The sequence below is a fragment of the Sturnira hondurensis genome, unplaced genomic scaffold (assembly GCF_014824575.4).
Source record: "Sturnira hondurensis isolate 20B ecotype Veracruz unplaced genomic scaffold, ASM1482457v3 Scaffold0015509, whole genome shotgun sequence".
NCBI classification, from domain to species: domain Eukaryota; kingdom Metazoa; phylum Chordata; class Mammalia; order Chiroptera; family Phyllostomidae; genus Sturnira; species Sturnira hondurensis.
Window position 1 is genome coordinate 7,779,764 of NW_028088140.1, and position 22,842 is coordinate 7,802,605.

A 22,842-nucleotide genomic window follows, 5' to 3' on the forward strand; every position below is an offset into this window, starting at 1 on the left:
GCTGTAGATTTGTAGTTTTTTTAATATTATGTGAAATACTTGAAAAGTATAAAAGAATAAATCCCACATTTGCATCAATAAGACTTACCTGTACTGTTTAGGTCAATTATGGAAACATCTATTTGCAAAGAGTGTACCTTTCTTTAAGTAAGTACTTATTAAGGGATAATTTTCCAAAAAGGGTAAAATCAAGATTCCCAATCAGATATGAAAATGAATGCATGTTAAATAACTCATTGATGAGGAAGTTGATGAGGTGTTAAAACCAGTTCAAAGGAGAATAAAAAAGATATTTATAGATTGGGAATATTGAAATAAGTGCACAAATAGAGGCAAAACTGGCCTTTTCCACAGTGGAGAAGGGAAGTCAGCTGAACTTCCACTAGACAGAATTTATAATCTATGTAATATAATTTATAATATATATTTATAGACAAATATAGAATTGTTTTGCATTGCTGCCATTATCTACAGCTTACAGAGATGTAAGATAGCTTCCATAGAATCAGAAATAGATTAAAGCTGTAATAGATGTGTCCAAACTTTTGGCGTCTCTGGGCCACACTAAAATAAGAAAAATTGTCTTGGGCCACACGTTAAATACACAAACTTTAATGAAAACTGGTGACCAAAAAAAAGGTTTAAGTAACTTTATGATTTTTTATTGGGCCACATGTGGCCCATGGGCCACAGGCTGTACACCCCTGCTCAGTGTCCCTAGTCTATAAACTATGGACTATAGACAATGCATAGTTTTCTATTTAAAACTATAGTTACCTTCATTTTAATAAAAATTCGCAAAGTAAGATAACTTTTAGTCACAAAATAATGACAGTCTAATCAGATTTGGTGTGATTATTTAAATAAGTGCAACCAGTGGCTAGGCCTTCTTGAGTTTGCTTTGCTGGAAGATTTCTTAAGGAACCTCAGATTGGACTTGTAAAGCCCTTTATTATTTGCAATCCTGAGACTAGGAATTCAAGGGTAAAAAACTTTCTCCACTAAGTTTTACCTGCAGTTCCTAGAACAAGCATGTACGCCATTGGATTTCTCTGATACCATGTTCCTAAATATAGTACCAACCACTGATATTAATCATAACTTTTAATCAAAGTATTTTCTATTCTTTCTATTTCACAAAGAAAACTGAGGAGGAAGAGGTATGGAATTATAAACTACTACACACCAGTAAAGTACAGACCAGCAGTACTCATTAACACATGTAGAACAATTTCTACATCCACACACATCTCTTATACAACCTAAGTGGCAAAAATGAACACATTCTTTAATAGACCCAAAGATATAGCCTTTCTGTGTAGTAATAAAAAATAAGAACCAAAAGCATATAAAATGTGCTTATTTATCAGTGTTTCAATATTCTATTTTATTTAGAAATTATCTAAATATTTCATGAATATTCATGAATTAACCCAATATAATACAAGTCCACTGTTTTAAATCATATAAAGATGTTGGAAATTTATCATCAAGCTCACATACTGTAAAACATAACCTGAAATAAAGTTTTCAGAATAATTATTCAAAATGATTAAAAACAAATTTACACTTTTCATGATCTTAAACATTAAGTAAAAGTAATACTAACTTATTGAATCTGACAACATAAATTTATGAAGCGGATATCAAAGTAAAATAAAAATGTATACTTGTGTTACACTTAACACTGATAAATCAGAAAAGGCACACCTAAATTATATATTAGGGTGGCTAAAAAGTCCACATGGTTTTTTCCATAAAAGAAAAGGCATTTTCATTTTCACCAATAACTTTATTGACTTGGGTACTTTGAGTATGTTGGCTAAGTCCCACATGATATAATGTTGATTGTTTTCAATTAATGTCTCAATTTGATCCCTACCAACTTCAACTGGTCTACCTGATCTTGGAGCATTGTCCAGAGAGAAATCTCTAGCACGAAACTTTGCAAACCACTTCTGACACATTCAGATTAGTCATAGTGCCTTCTCCATACACTGCACATAATCTTTATTTTACATTTTTACCCTTCTTGAAATAATAAAGTATAATATGCTGGAAATGTTGCTTATTTTCTTCCATCTTCAGTATTAAAATGGCTACACAAAAATTCACCAATTTTGATAAGTGTTTATTTAAATGCATGCTGAAATGACAGCTGTTGCCATACAATCTAACAAAATTGTTTCAAATGAAGTTAAAGACAACTAAGCATTATGAGAGTCATCTTATGGGAAATAAAACAAATTTGGGGGGTAACCCAGTACAAATTAACTTTTACTTTACATTTGTTATTTTACATAAATTTAAAATGGTTCCTTTGAACTGAGAGTAGGGAAAATATTTTTAATGATCTCTTACTTTTTAACTTTAAATATTTTTAATTATAGTTGACATACAATATATTAGTTTCAGGTGTACAACTCAGTGATTAGATATTACATAGCTTACTAAATGATCACCCTGATAAATGTACTACCCAGCTGACACCATACATAGTTATTACACTATTATTTATTGATTATATTCCCTATGGTGTACTTTATATCCCCATGGCTATTCTATAACTACCAATTTGTACTTTTTAATCTCTTCACCTTTTTTTACCCAGTCTCCAACCATCCCTCACATCAGGCAACTGTCAAAATGTTTTCTGTATCTAAGAGTCTATGTCTGTTCTGCTTGTTTGTTAATTTTCTTACCTATTCTTGTTTACCTAACTTAGACTTATGTAACTTATCTAACTTAATAAAGATTTACCTAACTGATGTAAACTTAGGCTACTAAAATATTTCTGACTTAGGTTCTATAAAAATACTTTTTCCAGTCAAAATAGAGATGTTTTTAGTTTACTGGACTTTATAATCTAATTTGTTAATACAATATTGAGGTAAAAAACATTATTATTCAATGCTTTTCTGAATAACAGACACATAATGAGGCTGTAGCTTATAGCCTCAGTCAGCCATTAGATTCAATTATACAGTTTTCAACAAAAAGTCACAAGGCATACAAAGAAACAGGAAAGTATGGACCGTATGAAGAAAAAAACTGAAATATATAAAGCACTTACTAATGAAACTACAGGGAGAAACAGACAAAAACACAATCATAGTTGGGGACCTTAATTCTCCAATGTATTAAGTATTAATACACCTTAATACTACATAGATCATCTGCACAGAAAATCAACAAAGGAATATCAGGCTTAAATGACACATTAGACCAAATGGACATAATTGATGTTTACAGAGCCTTTCATCCCAGAACCTCTTCTTCTCTAGTGCACAAAAAACATTCTCAAGGATAGACCATATGTTGGGTCATGAAACTAGCTTCAACAAATTCAGAAGACTGAAATTATATCAAGCATATTCTGTGTCCACAATGCTTTGAAATTAGACATCAACTTCAGCCCTCATCAACATGGCCCAGTTCGTTGGGAATCATCCCAGAAACCGAAAAGTCATGGGTTTGATTCCCAGTCAGGGCACATACCTAGGCTATGGTTTGGGTCGTGGGTCAGGACACATACAAAAGGCAACTGAACGATGTTTCTCTCTCACATCGATGTTTCTTTCCCTCTCCTTCACCCTCCCCTCCCCTCTCTCTAAAAAAAAAAAATAGAAAGGAAGAAAGAAGTCAACTTCAAAAAGGAAGTAAAAAAATACATTGAGAATAAAAAACATACTACTAAAATATGACTGGATCAAAGGAAAAATAAAACGTGAGATGAAAAGATATATACAGACAAATGAGAATGACAATATGATACATCAAAACTTCTGGGGTTTGCAGAAAGCAGTAATAAGAGGGAAGTTTGTGTCATTACAGGCCTATTGCAAGAAACAAGAAAAAACTCGAGTAAACAACCTAACATTATATCTTAAAGAAGAACAAAAGCAACCCAAGGTCAACAGAAGAAAGGAAAAAATAAAAATTAGAGAAGAATCCAAAGAACTAGAGAACAAAAAGACTGTACAAAAAAATAATACAACAAAAAGCTAGTTCTTTAAAAAGTTAATAAAATCAAAAAACGTCTGGCTCAACTCACTATGGAAAAAAGAGAAAAAACTCATATAAACAAAATCAGAAATGAAAGAGAAGTTACCACAAACATCATAGATACACAAAAGATCATGCTAGAATACCATGAAAGACTGTATGCCACAAAATTCAATCCTAGAAAAAATGGATAAGTTCCTAGAAATATATAACTTCCTAGACCGAATCATAAAGACATGGAAAATCTAAATAGATTGNAATAATACAACAAAAAGCTAGTTCTTTTAAAAGTTAATAAAATCAAAAAACATCTGGCTCAACTCACTATGGAAAAAAGAGAAAAAACTCATATAAACAAAATCAGAAATGAAAGAGAAGTTACCACAAACATCATAGATACACAAAAGATCATGCTAGAATACCATGAAAGACTGTATGCCACAAAATTCAATCCTAGAAAAAATGGATAAGTTCCTAGAAATATATAACTTCCTAGACCGAATCATAAAGACATGGAAAATCTAAATAGATTGATAAACAGTGAGGAAATTGAAACAACCATCAAAAACCTCCCGCAAAATGAAAGTACAGGAGCAAATGACTTCGCTAGTGAATTCTACCAAACATTCAAAGAAGATTTGACACCTATCTTTCTTAAACTCTTCCAAAACATTGAAAAAGAGGAAATACTTTGTAACACATTTTGTGAGGCCAACATAACCCTGACATAAAAACCTGGCAAGGATAACATTAAGAAAGAAAACTACAGACCGTTATCTCTGATGAATATGGATGCAAAAATCCTAAACAAAATAGTAGCAAATTGAATACAATACATTAAAAAAATAATGCATCGTGATCAAGTGGGATTCATTTCAGGGGCACAAGTATGGTTCAACATATGCCAATCAATCCATGTAATACACAACATTAATAAAACAAAGGGTAAAAAGCATACAAACTTATTCATGGATCTATAAAAAGTATAAGATACAACATCATTTATGATCAAAACATTCAGGAAAATAGATACAGAAGGAAAGTACCCCAACATAAAAAGGCCTTATATGACAAACCCTCAGCCAATGTCATACTCAATGGTGAAAAACTAAAAGCTTTTTTTCTAAAATCAGGAACAAGACAAGGATGCCCACTCTCACCACTCTTATTTAACATAGTTCTGGAAGTCTTAGCCAAGAGCAATCAGGTAACAAAAGGAAATAAAAGGCATCCACATAAGGGAGGAAGAAGTAAAAGCATTGCTTTTTGTAGATGACATGATTGTATATATAGAAAACCCTAAAGGCTCCACCAAAAAGCTAATAGAAACAATAAACAAAAACAGCCAAGTTGCAGGATATAAAATCAATGTACAAAAATCTACTGCTTTCTTATATACTGACAATGAAACTATTAAAAAATGAAAAAGAAAAAAACAATTGCTTTTGCAACTGCAGCCAAAAGAATAAAATACCTAGGAAAAAACTTAACAAAGGATGTGAACAAATATATACTGAAAACTACAAAGCATCATTAAAAGAAATTGAAAGAGACATAATGAAATGGAAAGATAATCCACATTCATGGATTGAAAAGAATCAACACAGTTAAAATGGCCATATTACCCAAAGCAATACACAGATTTAATGCAATCCCCATCAAAATCCCAATGTCATTTTTTAAAGTATACTTTATTGATTATGCTATGACAGTTGTCCCATTCTTTTCTCTCCTTTACCCCACTGTGCCCTGCACCATCCCTCCCTCCAGCAATTTCTCCCTTAGTTCATATACGTGGGTTGTACATATAAGTTCTTTGGCTTCTCCATTTCCTACACTATTCTTAACCTCCCCATTTTTATTTTGTACCTACCAATTATGCTTCTTATTCCCTGTACCTTTTCCCCCATTCTCCCTCCTCCCCCTATCGTTGATAACCCTACATGTAATCTCCATTTCTGTGATTCTGTTCCTCTTCTAGTTTGCTCAGTTTTTTTTATTTTTTAGATTCACTTATTGATAGTTGTGAGTTTGTTGTCATTTTACTGTTCATATTTTTTATTATCTTCTTTTTCTCAGATAAGTCCTTTTAACATTTCATATAAGGGCTTCATGGTGAGGACTTGGTGATGATGACTAAGCTCCTTTAACTTGACCTTATCTGAGAAGCACTTTATCTGCTCTTCCATTCTAAATGGTAGCTTTGCTGAATACAGTAATCTTGAATGGAGCTCCTTGCCTTTCATGACTTTGAATACTTCTTTCCAGTCCCTTCTTGCCTGTAAGGGTTCTTTTGAGAAATCAGCTGATAATATCATGGGAATTCCTTTGTATGTAAGTAACTGTCTCCTTTCATCATACTGCTTTTAAGATTCTTTCCTTCTCTTTCATCTTGGGTAATGTAATTATGATGTGCCCTGGTGTGTGCTTCCTTGGGTCCAACTTCTCTGGGACTCTCTGAGCTTCCTGGACTTCCTGGAGGTCTATTTCCTTTGCCAGATTGGGGAATTTATTCTTCATTATTTTTTCAAATAACTTTTCAATTTCTTACTCTTCCTATTCCCTTTCTGGCACTCCTATGATTCAGATGTTGGAACGTTTAAAATTGTCCCAGAGGTTCCTAAGCCTCTCCTGATTTTTTTGAATGCTTGTTTCTTTGTTCTCTTCTGGTTGAATGTTTATTTCTTCCTTCTGCTCCAAGCTGTTGATTTGAGTACCAGTTCCCTTCCCATCACTGTTGGCTCCCTGTACATTTTCCTTTATTTCACTTAGCATAGCCTTTACTATCTCCTCTATTTTGTGACCATATTCAACCATTTATGTGAGCATCCTGATTGCCAGTGTTTTGAACTGTGCATCTGATAGGTTGGCTATCTCTTCACTGCTTAGTTGTATTTTTTCTGGAGCTTTGATCTATTCTTTCACTTGGGCCACTTTCTTTGTCTTGGCATGCCTGTTATGTAGTAAGGGACAGGGGCCTTAGGTATTTGCCAGGGTGGGGTAACCCATGTTGCTGTGCTGTGGCACCAGATGTGGGGGAGTGGTCCAAGAGGGAACAGTGCAGCCCGCATAACTCTCTGCCAGCTTTTAGTCCCCTCCGCGGCTACCCACAAGCAAACTGGGCCCTTCTGGTGCTGATTCTCAAGTGGGTGGGTTTGTGCTCATTCTAGGACCCCCATGGGTCTCTCCAATGAATTCTCTTGTGTGGCTGGTAGTTTCTCCCACTGCCTCAGCCCCCACAGAATTTTATAGCCAGAAGTTTTGAGGGTTTAATTCCCTGAGCTGGAAACCTGGGTTGTGTGGTTTGTCTGGCTCCCCAGTTGTCTATCCACATGGAAATGTGGGACTGCCCACTCCACAAGCTGCTGCCTTTCCCACCTCAGGTCCCCAGCCACCACCTTGCTGTGCATCCTCTTTACCCTGGTTGCCCATCTCCACCCCTCCTACCAGTCTGGATGAATGTTTCTTCTTCAACTCCTTGGCTGTCAGATTTCCATACAGTTTGATTTTCTGGCAGTTATGTTTGTTTTCTGTTTTTGAATTGGTGGTTATCCTTCTTTATGTTGTGCAAGGAAGCAAAATGTATCTACCTACACCTTCATCTTGGCCAGATAACCCAGTGTCATTTTTTAAAGAACTAGAACAAAAAATCATCAGATTTGTATGGAATCATGAAGACTCAATAACTAAAGAAATTCGCCCCCCCACCAAAAAAAGAATGAAGCCAAAGCTATCACACTACCTTATGTCAAATTATACTCCAGGGATATTTGTACTGGCACAAAAACAGACACAGAGCCCAATGGCACAGAATTGAGATCCCATAAATAAAACCACAGGTAGATGGACAAATAATTTTTGACAAAGGAGGTGAAAACACACAATGGAGAAAAGAAGGCCTCTTCAATAAATAGTGCTGGGAGAATTGAGAATCCACATGCAAAAGAATTAAACAAAACTATAGTGTGTTCTCATGTAAAAAAATTAATTCAAAATGTATCAAAGATGTAAATATAAGATCTGAAACAATAAATTACATAGAATTTGACCCCAAAGGTAAGGGAAGTAAAGGCAAACCTAAATGAATGGGACTGTATCAAACTAAAAAGCTTCTTTATGGCAAAAGAAATAAAAAACAAAACAAAAAGGCAACTGGCCGAGTGAGAGATGATATTTGCCAACAACAGCTCCAACAAAAGGTTATTATCCAAAATATATAAAGTACTCATAAAACTCTCAATACCAAACAAACAATCCAGTTTAAAAGTGGGCAGAGGTTCCCTTTTCTCTATATCTTCACGAACACTTGTTTGTTGATGTATTATTGATGCCATTCTGACAGGTGTAAGATGATATCTCATCAAGGTTTCAATTTGCATTTCTTCGGTGATTAGTGACATTGAGCATTTTTCATATATTTATGGGTCCTCTGTATGTCCTCTTTGGAGAAGTGTCTATGCAGGTCTTTTGCCCATTTCTTAATTGAGTTGTTTGTCTTCCTGGTGTTGAGTTGTGTTAGTTCTTTGTATATTTTGGAGATTAAACCCTTATCAGATGTATCATTGGCAAAAATGTTCTCATACAGTGGGTTCCCTATTAGTCTTCCTGATGGTTTTTCTAGCTATGCAGAAGCCTTTTAATCTGATGTAGTCCCATTTGTTTATTTCCTCCTTTGTTTCCAGTACCTTAGGAGATACATTGGCAAAAATATTCGTACATGGGTATCTTGAGATTTTATTTCACATGTTGGATTGACTTAGCGAGGGGAGGGGATGGGGCTGGGTAAAGGTGGGGCATGGAGGAAAAAGCAGGAGCAACTGTAATAGCATAAACAATAAAAATAATTTTTTAAAAAAGAAAACATGGCCCTGGCTGGTGTAGCTCAGTGGATTGAGCGCAGGCCTGCAAACCAGACAATCGCGGTTCGATTCCCAGTCAGGGCACATGCCTGGGTTGCAGGCCAGTTCCCAGCAGGGGACTCACGAGAGGCAACCATACATTGATATTTCTCTCCCTCTCTCCTTCCTTCTGTTCCCCTCTAAAGATAAATGAAATCTTAAAAAAAAAAGAAAAGAAAACATGCACAGAGGACCTGAACAAAATACCTCTCCCAAGAAGACTTACAAATGACCATCAGATATATGAAAAGATGTTCACCTTCACTAGCTATTAGGGAAATGCACACCAAAACTACAATGAGATACCTGTTAGAGTGGCTATTATCAACAACACAGCTAATAACAAGTGTTGGAGAGGTTGTGGAGAAAAAGTAACTCTTATTCACTGCTGGTGGGAATATAAACTGGTACAACCACTATGAGAAACAGTATGAAGGTTCCTCAAAAAAATAAGAATAGAGTTGCCATATGACCCAGCAATCCCTCTTTTGGGTATCTACCAAAAAACTCAAAAAAATTATTCACAAATAAATAAATAAATTTAAATCTGATCTCCATTATCTCAAAAAAAAATTATTCACAAAGGTATATACACCCTTATGTTCATCGCAGTATTATTCGTGGTGGCCAAGAATGGAGACAACCAAAGTGTTCTTTGATAGAGAACTGGATAAAGATATGGTACATATATGTACTATGGAATACTAGTCAAACATAAGAAAGATAAAATACTGCCATTTGCAACAACATGGATGGTCTTTAAGAATATTATGCTAAGTGAAATTAGTCAGCCATAAAAAGCTAAGAACCATATAATTTCATTTGTATGTAGGATATAAAACCAAAACTCATAGACACAGACAGACAACAGTATGGTGACTACCAGAGGAAAAGGGGTGGGGGATAGAAAATGGTAAATAGGGTCAAATATATGGTGGTAGAAGATGATCTGACTTTGGTTACTGGGCACACAAGGCAGTATATAGATTACTTACCATAGAATTGTATACTTGAAACCTGTATGACCCTGTTAACCAATATTACCCACCAAAATTTAATAAAATAAATTAAATGAATAAATTTATTTATTTAAATTAAATAAAATAAATTAAATTAAAATTAAATTTTATATGTAGACAACATATAAAAATAAAATGAAAATGTATGGGGAAACTGAAGACTAAAGGCCTGGGGAAAATGGTTTAGCATTTGAGATGTATAGTATCATTACAATCAACTCTGTTTTGTTCGGATGTGTGCTTCCTACTAAACCTCTGCTCTCCTGTACACACTCAAGAAATGTAATCATGCATAAGCCTTATTTTCACTAATCTGGCCTTTTATTTAGATTTTTTCCTTTGGAAAATAAAAAGGAAAAGTAAGTCAACAGATTCTGTATCTGAAAAAGCCATGATAACCAACTGTCTTAAAATGCTAAGAACTAAAGGAAAGATGTGGAGAAAGTAAAGCAAATTGTGTGTGAACAAAAAGAAAGTATCAATAAAAAGAGAAAATCTACAGATAACCTAAAAGAAATGCTGGAGCTGAAAAGTATAATAATGGAAATGAAAAATGCACTGATGGGATTTAAAGGCAGATTTGAGCAGGCAGAAGAAAGCATTGGCAAGCTTTAAGATAGGAAAGTGCAAATTATTAAGCCTGAGGAACAGAAGGAAATAAGATTGAAGAAAAATGAACAGAGCCAAAGGGACCTGTGGGATACCATCAAGCAAACAAATATATACACTGTGGGAGTCCCAGTAGGAGAAGAGAAAAAGAATATTTGAAGAAATAATGGCTGATAATTTCTGAAAACTGATGAAACATGAGTATAAACATCCACAAAGTTCAATGAACTTAATATGAACTCAAAGAGACCAACACTGAAACATATTATAATCAAACTTTCAAAACACAAAGAAAAATGGAGTATGGGTAGAATTGATGTTTGTCACCTCCAGGCCTGGACCACAAAAACTTCCTGTGCAATCTTTCAAGATCTCTGTCATTTCCCATACACTGGCTTGAAGAAAAGATTCTAAGGCCCAAAAGAAGATGCAAAAACAGAGCCTGGGTCCCTGAGTCACTGTAAGGAAGGCTGCTCACTAAGTACCCTGTCTAAACAAAGTGATCAAGTCTCTATTTTGTTACACTGATAGTTCAGAGGCTATCTGATTTAAAAATAAATAGCCATTTTGTTGCCAAGAATGCCCATCCTATTATATCTGACTTAAAATTCTAAAAAGTCCATCTGAAATGTCACTTCTTTCTCTAGTTAACAAGTCAAAAAATGTTGTCCCTCTTCCAACATTAAATAAATCTATTTTTATTATTTTATAGCACCAATCACTTAGCATTTAATAATATTTATGTTCATGTTTTGTCTCAGCAATAGATTGTGTGCTTCCAGAAAGTAAATCATATTTCTTTCATTTTTGTATGTTTTGTACTGTGTGTCATATTGTGTGTTGTACACAGACACTATATAGGTATTGCATTATATAGGCAGTTGGTGTTAAACATCACTCATCTTCTGTAAATTTCCTCTGCAGTAGCAGACTATCAGGTTGGTCCTCCTGATGGTTAGCATCTACATTGGAACCCAACTTTCCATTTCTTGAATGCTTTCTTGGCTCTGACTCTACTACCTTTTCTGTCACTTTCTTAGACATGCATAAGGGCAGCTTTTTTCCCTAAAACTTCCTTTTAAAGCTAAATATTGTTCATCAGTACATTTCCACTTTTTATTGTCCTTCGGTTCCAAAAAACAACCTCTGAAATATTTATTACAGAAACTCAGTGGGTTCCTCACACCTCCTACCTAGTCTGATAGGAATGAATCATAGTACACATTTCTAGCCACACACTCTTTTCACCCAGAGTACTACTTCTCCATACATGTAGTGAGTCAGGTCTTATTTAGTACTTCCATAGCTGGTTAATTATGTCTCACCGTATTATTCTAAACAACAAGCTTTTTGGCTTCTCTTTTCTCTTAGTTCTTTTGAAGTCTAATCTTTATTTGAAGTGTTTAAGTAGTATTATCTATCTGATATATACCACATTAAGTACATAAGATATTTTGTATATATTATCTTATTTATTCTCATTTAATTTTAACCACAATCATATGAAGAAATTATTTTAAATAACAATTACCATATGAACAGCAGTTCCACTTTTGTTTCTGAAAGAAACTAAATTAGTATCTCAAAGCAATATCTGCATCCCTATGTATTGTACAGCATTATTTACAGTAGCCAAAATATGAAGACAACTTAAGTGTTCATCTCTAGATGAATAGGAAAAGAAAATGTGATATAATGGACTATTATTCAGCCATTAAAAAGAAGGAAATTCTGCCATTTGCAACAACATGGATGAACTTTGAGGGCATTATGGTAAATGAAATAACTCAGAGAGAGAAAGAAAAATACCACACAATCTCACTTATATGTAGAATCTTAAGAAAAGAAGAAAGAACTAATAGATTTAGAACACTGGTGGTTGCCAGAGGTGAGGGATGAGCAAAATGGGTGAAAGTGGTTAAAAGGTACAAATGTACAGTTTTCAAATAATTAAAGTCCTGGGAATAGAATGTAAAGCATGGTGACTATACTTAATACACTGTATTTTATATTTGAAACTAGTTAAGAGAGTAGATTTTAAAAGTTCTCATCACAAGAAAACATAATTTGAACTATGTGTGACAATGGATGTTAATGAGATTTATTGCTGATCATTTTGCAATACATACAAATAACAAATCATTATGTTGTACACTTGACTACCTCAATTAAAAATAATAAACTTTAAGTCATACATCAAAAGTCAAAACAGAAATACAAAGCTCACCTATCCAGAGATCAAAGGGCTCTTCTCATTCCAAATGGGCATAAAATTCTTAGTTGATTTGAACTTAAGGCAGGCAATAAATACTAGCAAAACAGATTTTCTGTTGTGTCTCACCCAACAGAGAATAGCCCTCTATAAAACATAAGTTTTAAAAGAATCACCAAGTGGTGAGGCAGTAAAACAAAATTCTCAATTACTTCTGCCACTAATGATTATTGGCTATAAAGGAACAAAAGTGAAAATGAAAAGCAAAATTAGTAGAGAGGACAACTGAAACCAGAAAACAGAACACCTGCATAGTTCCATTTCTACTTTAGGTTCACCTCTGGGGGCCAAGACCCTCCTGGTACACTACTCTCATGATGACATTTACATCTATTAGGTGAATCTGTTGGACCTCTTGGCAAAGACTTCCAAAACTCTTTAAAGATCATTTTCAGAGAAGGGTGAAATAAAGACTCTCCTACTTATATAAAAATGAACTCATATTAAGGATAGTACTTAACCCATTAACTGGTGTCATTCAAAGGAGAATCTAAGTTAAAACACACATTTATATATAGATCAGGAATATTGGAGTGAATGCACAAATGGAAGCACCTTTTCTATGGTGTATCCTTCCTGGGCCAGAATTAACATGTATATAGCTAGGAATTATATTGTATGGCTATCAGTTATCTATGCTTTACAGAATTGTAGAGTAGCTCCAAGAGAATTAGAATCAGAAAGTGTGGAAGGGTATGCTATAAATTATGCATAGTTTTCCACTGAAGCACAGAATCTCCCTATAGTAGCCATTGTTCATATTCTGAGAATCAATAAGACTTTGGACCAAGCACAAGGGCCAACAAGCAGCTTAAACCAGCCCTATAGAGGACTGGCACAACTGCTTTTCTCTCCTTTCCAAGTCTTCAAAACACAGCAGTGGACAGACAGCACCAAGTTTAGAGCAGGAACTGGATTTAAATACTAACATCCATCATGCAGTAGCTGTGAAATGCTAGTGAGTTTATTTAACTTCTCTATACCTCAGTTTTTCTATGTATGAAACTGGAAGAGTAATGCCATCCCTACAGAGTGTATATGATGATTAAATTAAATTAAATGTGTGTAAAGTACTTAGCACAATGCCTGGCAAACATAAGTATTTAACAAATAGTACCTAGTAACTGTATGTCACTTGGTAATTAAAATACCAAATTAATGTTTAAAGATGGGCAATACATATAATTTCCAGAAGGCACAACTCCAGAAATTACAATGATTCTTTACATTTGATGGTGAATAGAATACTTTTACATAAATTCTTATTTTAATCTGTGTTCAAGTGAAGATTATAGATTACAGAATGTAAACATGTAAGTATGTGCATTTGTTTATTTCCACCAAAGAATCTGTATTTAATCCCTGTACAGATATTAACTCCTCAATTATAAGTCAGATCATTAACTTAAGTGATAGTAAGTAGTCCATTGGAAGCCATTTAGCATATCCAGATTATGCTTGTGTAGTCTGGCAAAGTGATCAATTATGCACAATTATTCTTGAATTTTATAATTTTTGAAAAAATTATTTTGTAATAAGAGACCTAAATAAAAATAGATCATAGAAAATAGCAATTAATATTAATACAAGAAAATCTGATTTAGTTCAAATGCTAAGTCAGCTGTGTAGCTGATGACTGTCAGATCTTAAAGATATATGTTGTTAGATGCAATATAGCGTAGTGGCCAAGGACGTGGGCTCTGGAGTCAGACTACCTGGGTTGTAATTCTTGCTTCATCAGTAATTAGCCATATAACCTCAGAGGAGTAACTAAATCTCTCAGTCGTTCAATTTCCTCCTCTGTAAAATGTGGATGATAAGAGAGCTAACATTTACATTTACCTTGAAAGTAGTATTAAATGAGATAATAGTTAAAATACTTGGAACAGTTCCTGATACATAGTAAGCGCTCAATAAACATTGCTTATTTTTATTGTGATGATGGAGTAGTTCAGGCCTGAGCAAGGTAACCACTTTTGTAATTGATCTTTGAGTTGTCCTGAATATCCCATATATTTATTTTGTGGTAGTCAGATGAATCCCTGTCTGTTTTTAAGGAAGCCTCAACTGATCCTGTCAGAGTGCTCAGCTGGCTCCGCAGAGACCTGGAAAAAAGTACAGCAGGGTTCCAAGATGTTAGTTTCAAGCCTGGAGACTCATCCTTTGGTGGGGAAATGACCGACTCAGGAGGCCCATGCAAGGGTTTCTTAGTGGACTACTACAATACCCCCAACAAGGGCACTCCAGGGAGATTTCATTTTGAGGTGACTCACAGAGAGAACCCTCTCCAGGATGCCAGCGCCCACGCTGGTAATGAAAGAACAGTAGATGAAGTTTCCTTCTATGCTAACCGCCTCACAAACTTAGTCATAGCCATGGCCCGCAAGGAGATCAATGAAAGAATTGATGGCTCTGAAAACAAATGTGTCCATCAGTCATTGTATATGGGGGATGAACCCCCACTCAACAAAAGCCTGAGTAAAGTGGCATCAGAGCTAGTGAATGAGACTGTTGCCAAATGTTCCAATAATGCTACCTCAGATAAATTTCATGGCCCTGGTGACAAAGTCTTTGGATCATTACAGAGTCCCTCAAATTTGAAATATAAGACCACTTTGAAGATCAAGGAAAACAAGGGTCCAGATGACAATCCTGCTTCTAAGAAGTCTTTCTTCTATAAAGAAGTGTTTGAATCTCATAATGCAGGTGATGCTAAAGGGGGTAGATGGTCCTTACCCGGGGAGAGAAAGTTTTTCAGTGGGCAAGAGAGGCCTGATGACTTTACAGCTTCTCTCAGTCAAAAGATCATGACCTATGCTAACAGTGTGGTATCTGATATGATGGTCTCCATCATGAAGACACTGAAAATCCAAGTGAAGGACACAACCATTGCCACCATCCTGCTGAAGAGGGTACTGATCAAGCATGCAAAAGACGTGGTCTCAGATCTCATTGACTCCTTCATGAAGAATCTCCACAATGTCACAGGGACTCTCATGACTGATACAGACTTTGTGTCAGCTGTGAAAAGAAGTTTCTTCTCTCATGGAAGCCAGAAGGCCACAGATATCATGGATGCTATGCTGAATAAGCTATACACTGTGGTGTTTGCCAAGAAACCTCCTGAGAATATCAGGAAAACCAAGGACAAGTCAGAGAGTTATTCCCTTCTCTCCATGAAAGGAATGGGTGACCCTAAAAAACGAAATGTGAATTTTGCAACAATGAAATCTGAAGGTAAATTGAGAGAAAAAATATGCTGTCCCCCACGTGAACCAGAGAAGACATGTGCTGAAACTTTGGGTGAACACATTATTAAAGAAGGACTAAGCTTGTGGCATAAAAGTCAGAATAAAGAAGGAATATTTCCAGGTTCCCAGTGTGTAACATTTGCAGTTCCCAATGACCAGTGTAGCCCTACACCAGAATATCCCCTTGGATATCCCCTGGATATTGGCAACCTCAGCCCTCCCGTGCATCACCTAGAGGATCCTGAGAATTTTATGTGTGATTCAGACTCCTGGGCCAAGGACCTGCTTGTATCTGCCCTACTTCTGATTCAGTACCACCTGGCCCAGGGAGGAAGTATGGATGCACAGAGTTTCCTTGATGCTGCTGGTACTACCAACTTTCCCACCAAGAAGCCCCCTGTCATTTCTGATGAGACCAACCTTAAGTGTCCTCATGGGGGAGGTAACCAAGAAGAAGCAGAAAAGAAAGATCTAAAGAGCATTTTCTTCAACTTTATCCGGAATTTACTTACTGAGACCATTTTCAAGAATGACAGTAGCTCTGAATCCAAGGTGTCAGAAAAACCAAATAAGGAAGGCATCTTCAAAAGACCTGTAACCCCTTCTCCCATAAAACTAAGTGAAGGTGATGAGGCTGATGGTACCTTTCCTGGGCTGAGCATGATAGTTGCCAACCAGCCAGATGGCCACATGAATGGGGAGATGGTAGAACATCTGATGGACTCAGTGATGAAGCTTTGTCTCATTATTGCCAAGTCCTGTGACCCTCCCTTTGCAAAACTGAGAGACGATAAGTCTGGTGATGCTAGCAGGCCAACTTCAACCTTTCCTGATAGTTTATATGAGTGTTTACCAGTCAAGGGCACAGGGACAGCAGAGGCTGTCTTACAGAATGCCTATCAAGCTATCCATAATGAATTGAGAGGTATATCAGGACAGCTCCCTGAAGGGTGTGCAGCGCCCAAAGTGGTTGTCAGCAATCATAACATAATTGATAGCGTTCAGAACAAGCAACTCCAAGCTGTACTTCAATGGGTAGCTGCCTCTGAACTCAATGTCCCTATTTTGTACTTTGCTGGTGATGATGAAGGAATCCAAGAAAAGGTAAGGAAGATAATGGTTCATTGGGGTCTTAAGTTGTCTTCTTTCTGAATGGGAAGATAGCCACAGGAGAGTAGAATGAGGACAGTAAGAATTTAAAGATCATGCCTCTTGGCAGAAATAATGGATAGAGTAAAATTATATTTTGCCCAATAAGAATTACATGAAAGGGGGGAAAGTGGGAGTATACGATGAATCAAATCTGATTTTTTTCTGCATATATTGGTGGGATTGCATAGATGCAAAATCTCCAAGAGACTTGGTGAAAGAATCAGATTAAGGTCTGGGCTTCAGGCTGAATTTTGGATAGGACGGCAGTGCCCAAAGAATGAGAAGGGGCTGCAGGGAAGCATCCTGAGATGTGTTAAGTAGGGAGTAGGGCATGAATGATGTAGATTGATGAGCTTTTCAAAACTATCGTTATTGTTTTAGTTGGCTGTCTAGGTGGTATTGGAGTTTTGAAGATATTTGGTAAATAACCTTTCCCCTTATTTGGTAAATAAGCCTTTCCCCCTACCCTAAGTTCTGAATCTGTTGAGAAAATGAAAGAATAAGGCAAATGGGAAGTCAGCTTATCACTGTTACTACTGATTAGCTGTGCCTTCTAACTCCTTGCTCCTCCCAATGTAGACCTTGGAACTGCTCACTGAAGGGAGATTTTCAGTCTGGAAAGCATGAACATTTATACAAATTGCTGCTTCATGCTACTATAGTTGAATTAAGAAATAGAGACCATCCCTACCACACACAAACACACATACACAGCTTTAGGGATTTTGATTATTGTCTCAACTGATAAAAGCAGAACAGTGGCAGTTACCAATTAAGTAGTAAGGGGTGGCACTAGAGGCTGGGATTATTTATAAAAATAATTCATCCTCACAGAAACCAGAGGACAGATAAAGTAAAAGATTTTATCTGTTTAATAAGTAGCATTAGTAAACCCTACAACTGGACTGCTTGGTTTATCTGATCACTGGGGAGACACAGGGTTTTAAAGCCTCCAGATTAGGCTACACTAAACCTAAACAAGATACTGTATGATATGTGGACTTGCTACTCAAAATGTGGTCTCTGAACCAACATTGGTGTCAGCCAGGAGCTTGTTACAAGTTTAGAATCTCAGGCTCCACTTCTGCTCTACTGAATCAGAATCTTCATTTTAGCAATTTAGCAAAATTACCAGGTGGTCTGTGTGTACATTCAAGTTTGGGCTAGAGAACAGAATGTGGAGTTCCAATCCTACAAATATCCCTAAGAGTCTTGGTGAACTGTAAAGAGTCTAGCCACTATAGTTTTGCCAGTCTGTAAAACAGACAACTATGTTAACACATAGCAGTTTACAGAGGGGAGCTGTATTCACAAAAATTTTAGACTGATGAAAAATATTAAAAGAAGCATAGCTTCATGTATACAATGTGTGAAACAAGCTTTTGTTCTGTAGCCATCTTTTAAGTCAAACACATCATATATAAAAAACATAATACATTCTAGGTTTAGATTATTTTGAATTAAAATGTCTATAACATATTTATCTAAAGTGGACACAGTAGACTTGCAGTCCTCCTAAAAAAAACACACACACCCATACATTTTCCCCACTATAAAGATAAAGATGACCATCTCTTTTATTAAAGGAAAAGAATGGAAAGGATGGGCAGCAGCACATCCAAACTTCAACTAGTGAGTTAATGCTCATTGAATATCAGCATATTTTTAGGAACAGCTGGGGAAGTACATATCAAAGAATTTCCCAAAAATGATTTTAGATTTTTTGGGGAAAAGATTAATGTGTACAAATACTCTCATGCTGACACAAGAATTGAACCCAATAACACTGGAATACTCATTAACCCAATTCCTTTAAATAAATTTGTATGCATTTTTGAATAGGTAATATGTGCATAGTTCAAAATCCAAAGGCACAAAAGGATGTACAGTGAAAATTAAGGTTTTTTTTCCATCCTATCTCCCATTCTATTATTCTTCCTGGAGAAAACCATTGTGATCAATTTCTTCCTTACTGTTTTATTTTTAAGTGTGTTTTATTGATTATGCTATTACAGTTGTCCCATTTTTCTCTCCCCTTTATTCCTCCTACCAGCACCCCCCCCACCTTAGTTCATGTCTGTGGGTCGTACATATAAATTCTTTGGCTTCTCCATTTCCTATACTATTCTTAACCTTCCCCTGTCTATTTTGTACCTACCATTTATGCTCTCCAGTCCCTGTACCTTTTCCCCCAATCTCCCTCTGATAACCCTCCATGTGATCTTCATTTCTGTGATTCTGTTCCTCTTCTAGTTGTTTTCTTTGTTTGTGTTTTATGGTTCAGTTAATAGTTGTGAGTTTGTTGTCATTTTACTGTTCATATTTTTATCTTCTTTTTCTTATATAATTCCTTTTAACATTTCATATACAATAAGGGCTTGGTGATGATAAACTCCTTTAACTTGACCTTATCTGAAAAGCACTTTATCTGCTCTTCCATTCTAAATGGTAGCTTTGCTGAATACAGTAATCTTGGATAGGGCTCCTTGCCTTTCATGACTTTGAATACTTCTTTCCAGTCCCTTCTTGCCTGTAAGGATTCTTTTGAGAAATCAGCTGATAATATCATGGGAATTCCTTTGTATATAGGTAATCGTCTCCTTTCCTCATACTGCTTTTAAGATTCTTTCCTTCTCTTTCATCTTGGGTAATGTAATTATGATGTGCCCTGGTGTGTGCTTCCTTGGGTCCAACTTCTCTGGGACTCTCTGAGCTTCCTGGACTTCCTGGAGGTCTCTTTCCTTTGCCAGATTAGGGAAGTTATTCTTCATTATTTTTTCAAATAAGTTTTTGATTTCTTACTTTTCCTCTTCTCCTTCTGGCACTCCTATGAGTCAGATGTTGGAATGCTTAAAGTTGTCCCAGAGATTCTTCGTCCTCTTCTGGTTGAATGTTTATTTCTTCCTTCTGCTCCAAGCTGTTGATTTGAGTCCCAGTTTCCTTCCCATCACTGTTGGTTCCCTGTATATTTTCCTTTATTTCACTTTTCATAGCCCTCACTTTCTCCTCTATTTTGCAACCATATTCAGCCATTTATGTGAGCATCTTGATTACCAGTATTTTGAACTATGCATCTGATAGGTTGTCTATTTCTTCATTGCTTAATTCTATTTTTGGAGTTTTGATATGTTCTTTCATTTGGGCCATTGTATGGAAGTCCAGCTACTGAGGAGCTAAAGAAGAAACATTCATCCAGACTGTCAGGATAGCTGGAGATGGGCAGCCAAGGCAGAAATGATGTGGCAAGGCAGCGACAGGAGGACTTGGTGGGCAAGGTGGTGACTGGCACACCAGATGGGACAGTCCCACATTTGTGTGTACATAAACCATGAGAAACAACTAGGGAGCTAGATGAACTGCGTAACCCAGGTTTTTGGCATGGAGAAATAAAACCTCAAAACCTCTGACTACAAAAACCTGTGGGGCTTGTGGCAGTGGGAGAAATTCGAGGCCTCACAGGAGAATTTGTTGGAGAGACTCACAGGGTCCTAGAACATACATATAGTCACCCACCCAGAAATCAGAAGGGCCCAATTTGCTTGTGGGTCACAGGGGAAGTGACTGAAAGCTGGCTCAGAGTCAAGCAAGCAGCATTGTGCCCTCTCTGACCCCTCCATCACATACAGTGCCACAATGACATGGGTTGCCCCTCCCTGGTGAATACCTAAGGCTCTGCCCCTTACAATGTAATAGTTATCCTTTTAGAAATATATATGCATACACAAGTAATATATATGCATACACAAGTATGTATTGCTACTTAGCTAAATACTTAGAAAAGGAACTTCAAGATCACCATTAATGTCTGTTTCTGTATTTGATATATATCTTCAAATTGCCTTCCGTAAAGCTTGCACCAATTTGCACATCTACTATAACAATATGAAAACGCCTATTTTCCATACTTTAACCAACAGAGAGTGGCAAACTTGTGATCTTTGTCAACTGCTGCTTTCCTTTGCACTTGGCTTATTGGAAATGAGGGTAACTATCTCTTCATAAGTTTAAGAATCATTTTAATTTTCTTTTTCATGGATGAATTGTTTGTTTATACCCCCTGCCTATTTTTCTATTGGGTTGTTATTTTTGGGGGGTTGTTAATCTCCAGGAGTTTTATATATAAGGAAATTAGCCTTTGTGATATTAAATGCATTCTTTAATCATTTGTCTTTTGGTGTTTTGTCAAATTGTTTTGGCCATATAGAATTTTTTAAATGTTTATGTAACCAAATCTAAGACATTTTTTCTTTTATTTTTCCTGGATCTTGTGTCATATTTTGGAAGACATTCTGTAAGATATTAATAAAACTTTCCCATATTTTCTCTCAATACTTATGTTTTTAAAAATATTTTATTGTTGTTCTATTGCAGTTGTCCCAGTTTTCCCCCCTTTGCTCTCTCCTGCCCAGCCCACTCCCAGTCTCACAGTCAATCCCCACACTGTTGTTTATGTCCATGGGTCATCCGTACATGTTCCTTGACTAGTCACTTCCCCTTCTTTTTATCCTTAGCCCCCTCCTGCCTCTCCTCTGGTTGCTGCCAGTCTGTTCCTTCTTTCCATGCCTCTGGTTTTATTTCACTCATTAGTTTATTAGGTCTCTCTTATAAGTGAGATCATATGATATTTGTCTTTCACCACCTGACTTATTTCACTTAGCATAATACTCTCCGGTTCCATCCATGCTGTCATGAAGAGTAGGAGTTCCTTCTTTCTTTCTGCTGTACAGTGTTTCATTGTGTAAATGTACCACAGTTTTTTTATCCACTCGTTTACTGATGGGCACTTAGACCACCAACTTATACCATATACCAGAATAAACTCAAAATGGATAAAAAGACTTAAATATAAGTCACAACACCATAAAAGTCATAGAGGAAAACATAGGCAGTAAAATTTCAGATAACCCACACAGCAATATTTTCACCACTATATCTCCTAGGGCAAATTTAAAAGTTTCTGCATGGCTCAAGAAACCATCATCAAAATGAAAAGGAAGCCAGCCATATGTGAGAACATATTTGCCCATGATACCTTGGACAAGGATTTGATCTCCAAAATATGTAAAGAACTCATATGACTCAACACCAGGAAGTCAAACAATCCAATTAAACAAAGGATCTGAACAGACACTTCTCCTAGGAGGACACACAGAGGGCCCAGAGACATGTGAAAGGATACTCCTCATCACTAGCCGTTAGAAAGATGCAAATTAAAACCACATCAAGATTCCACTTCACACCAGTCAGAAAGGCCATCATAAACCAATCTCAACAAGTGCTGGAGAGGGTTGTGGAGAAAAGGGAACTCTAGTACATTGTTGGTGGAAATGTAGACTGATATAGCCACTGTGGAAAACTGTATGGAATTTCCTCAAAAAATTAAAAATGGGACTTCCTTTTGACCCAGCAATTGCACTGCTGGGAATATACCCTAAAAATCCCCAAACACCAATTCAAAAGAACTTATGCACCCTTATGTTTATAACAGCACTATTTACAATAGTCAAATGCAGGAAACAGCCTAAGTGCCCATCAATACTTATGTTTTCTAAAAAAAAAATTAAGACTTTGATCTATTTTGAATTTATTTTTATATAAAGCATGAGGTAGTGATACAATCTTTTTTTTCTCAGATG

The 22,842-nt window shown here is 36.1% G+C and overlaps 1 protein-coding gene across 2 annotated transcripts in view; it reads left to right on the plus strand.

Annotated features, from left to right (window-relative positions):
- The window catches only part of AKAP3 (A-kinase anchoring protein 3), a 41,615-nt gene that overhangs the window by 9,837 nt on the left and 8,936 nt on the right, over positions 1-22,842 (plus strand). For both annotated transcript variants that reach the window (XM_037064694.1, XM_037064695.1), the window contains one exon: positions 14,861-17,158. In XM_037064694.1, coding sequence (XP_036920589.1) covers positions 14,861-17,158 — 2,298 coding nt within the window. The remainder of the gene's footprint in view (positions 1-14,860; positions 17,159-22,842) is intronic.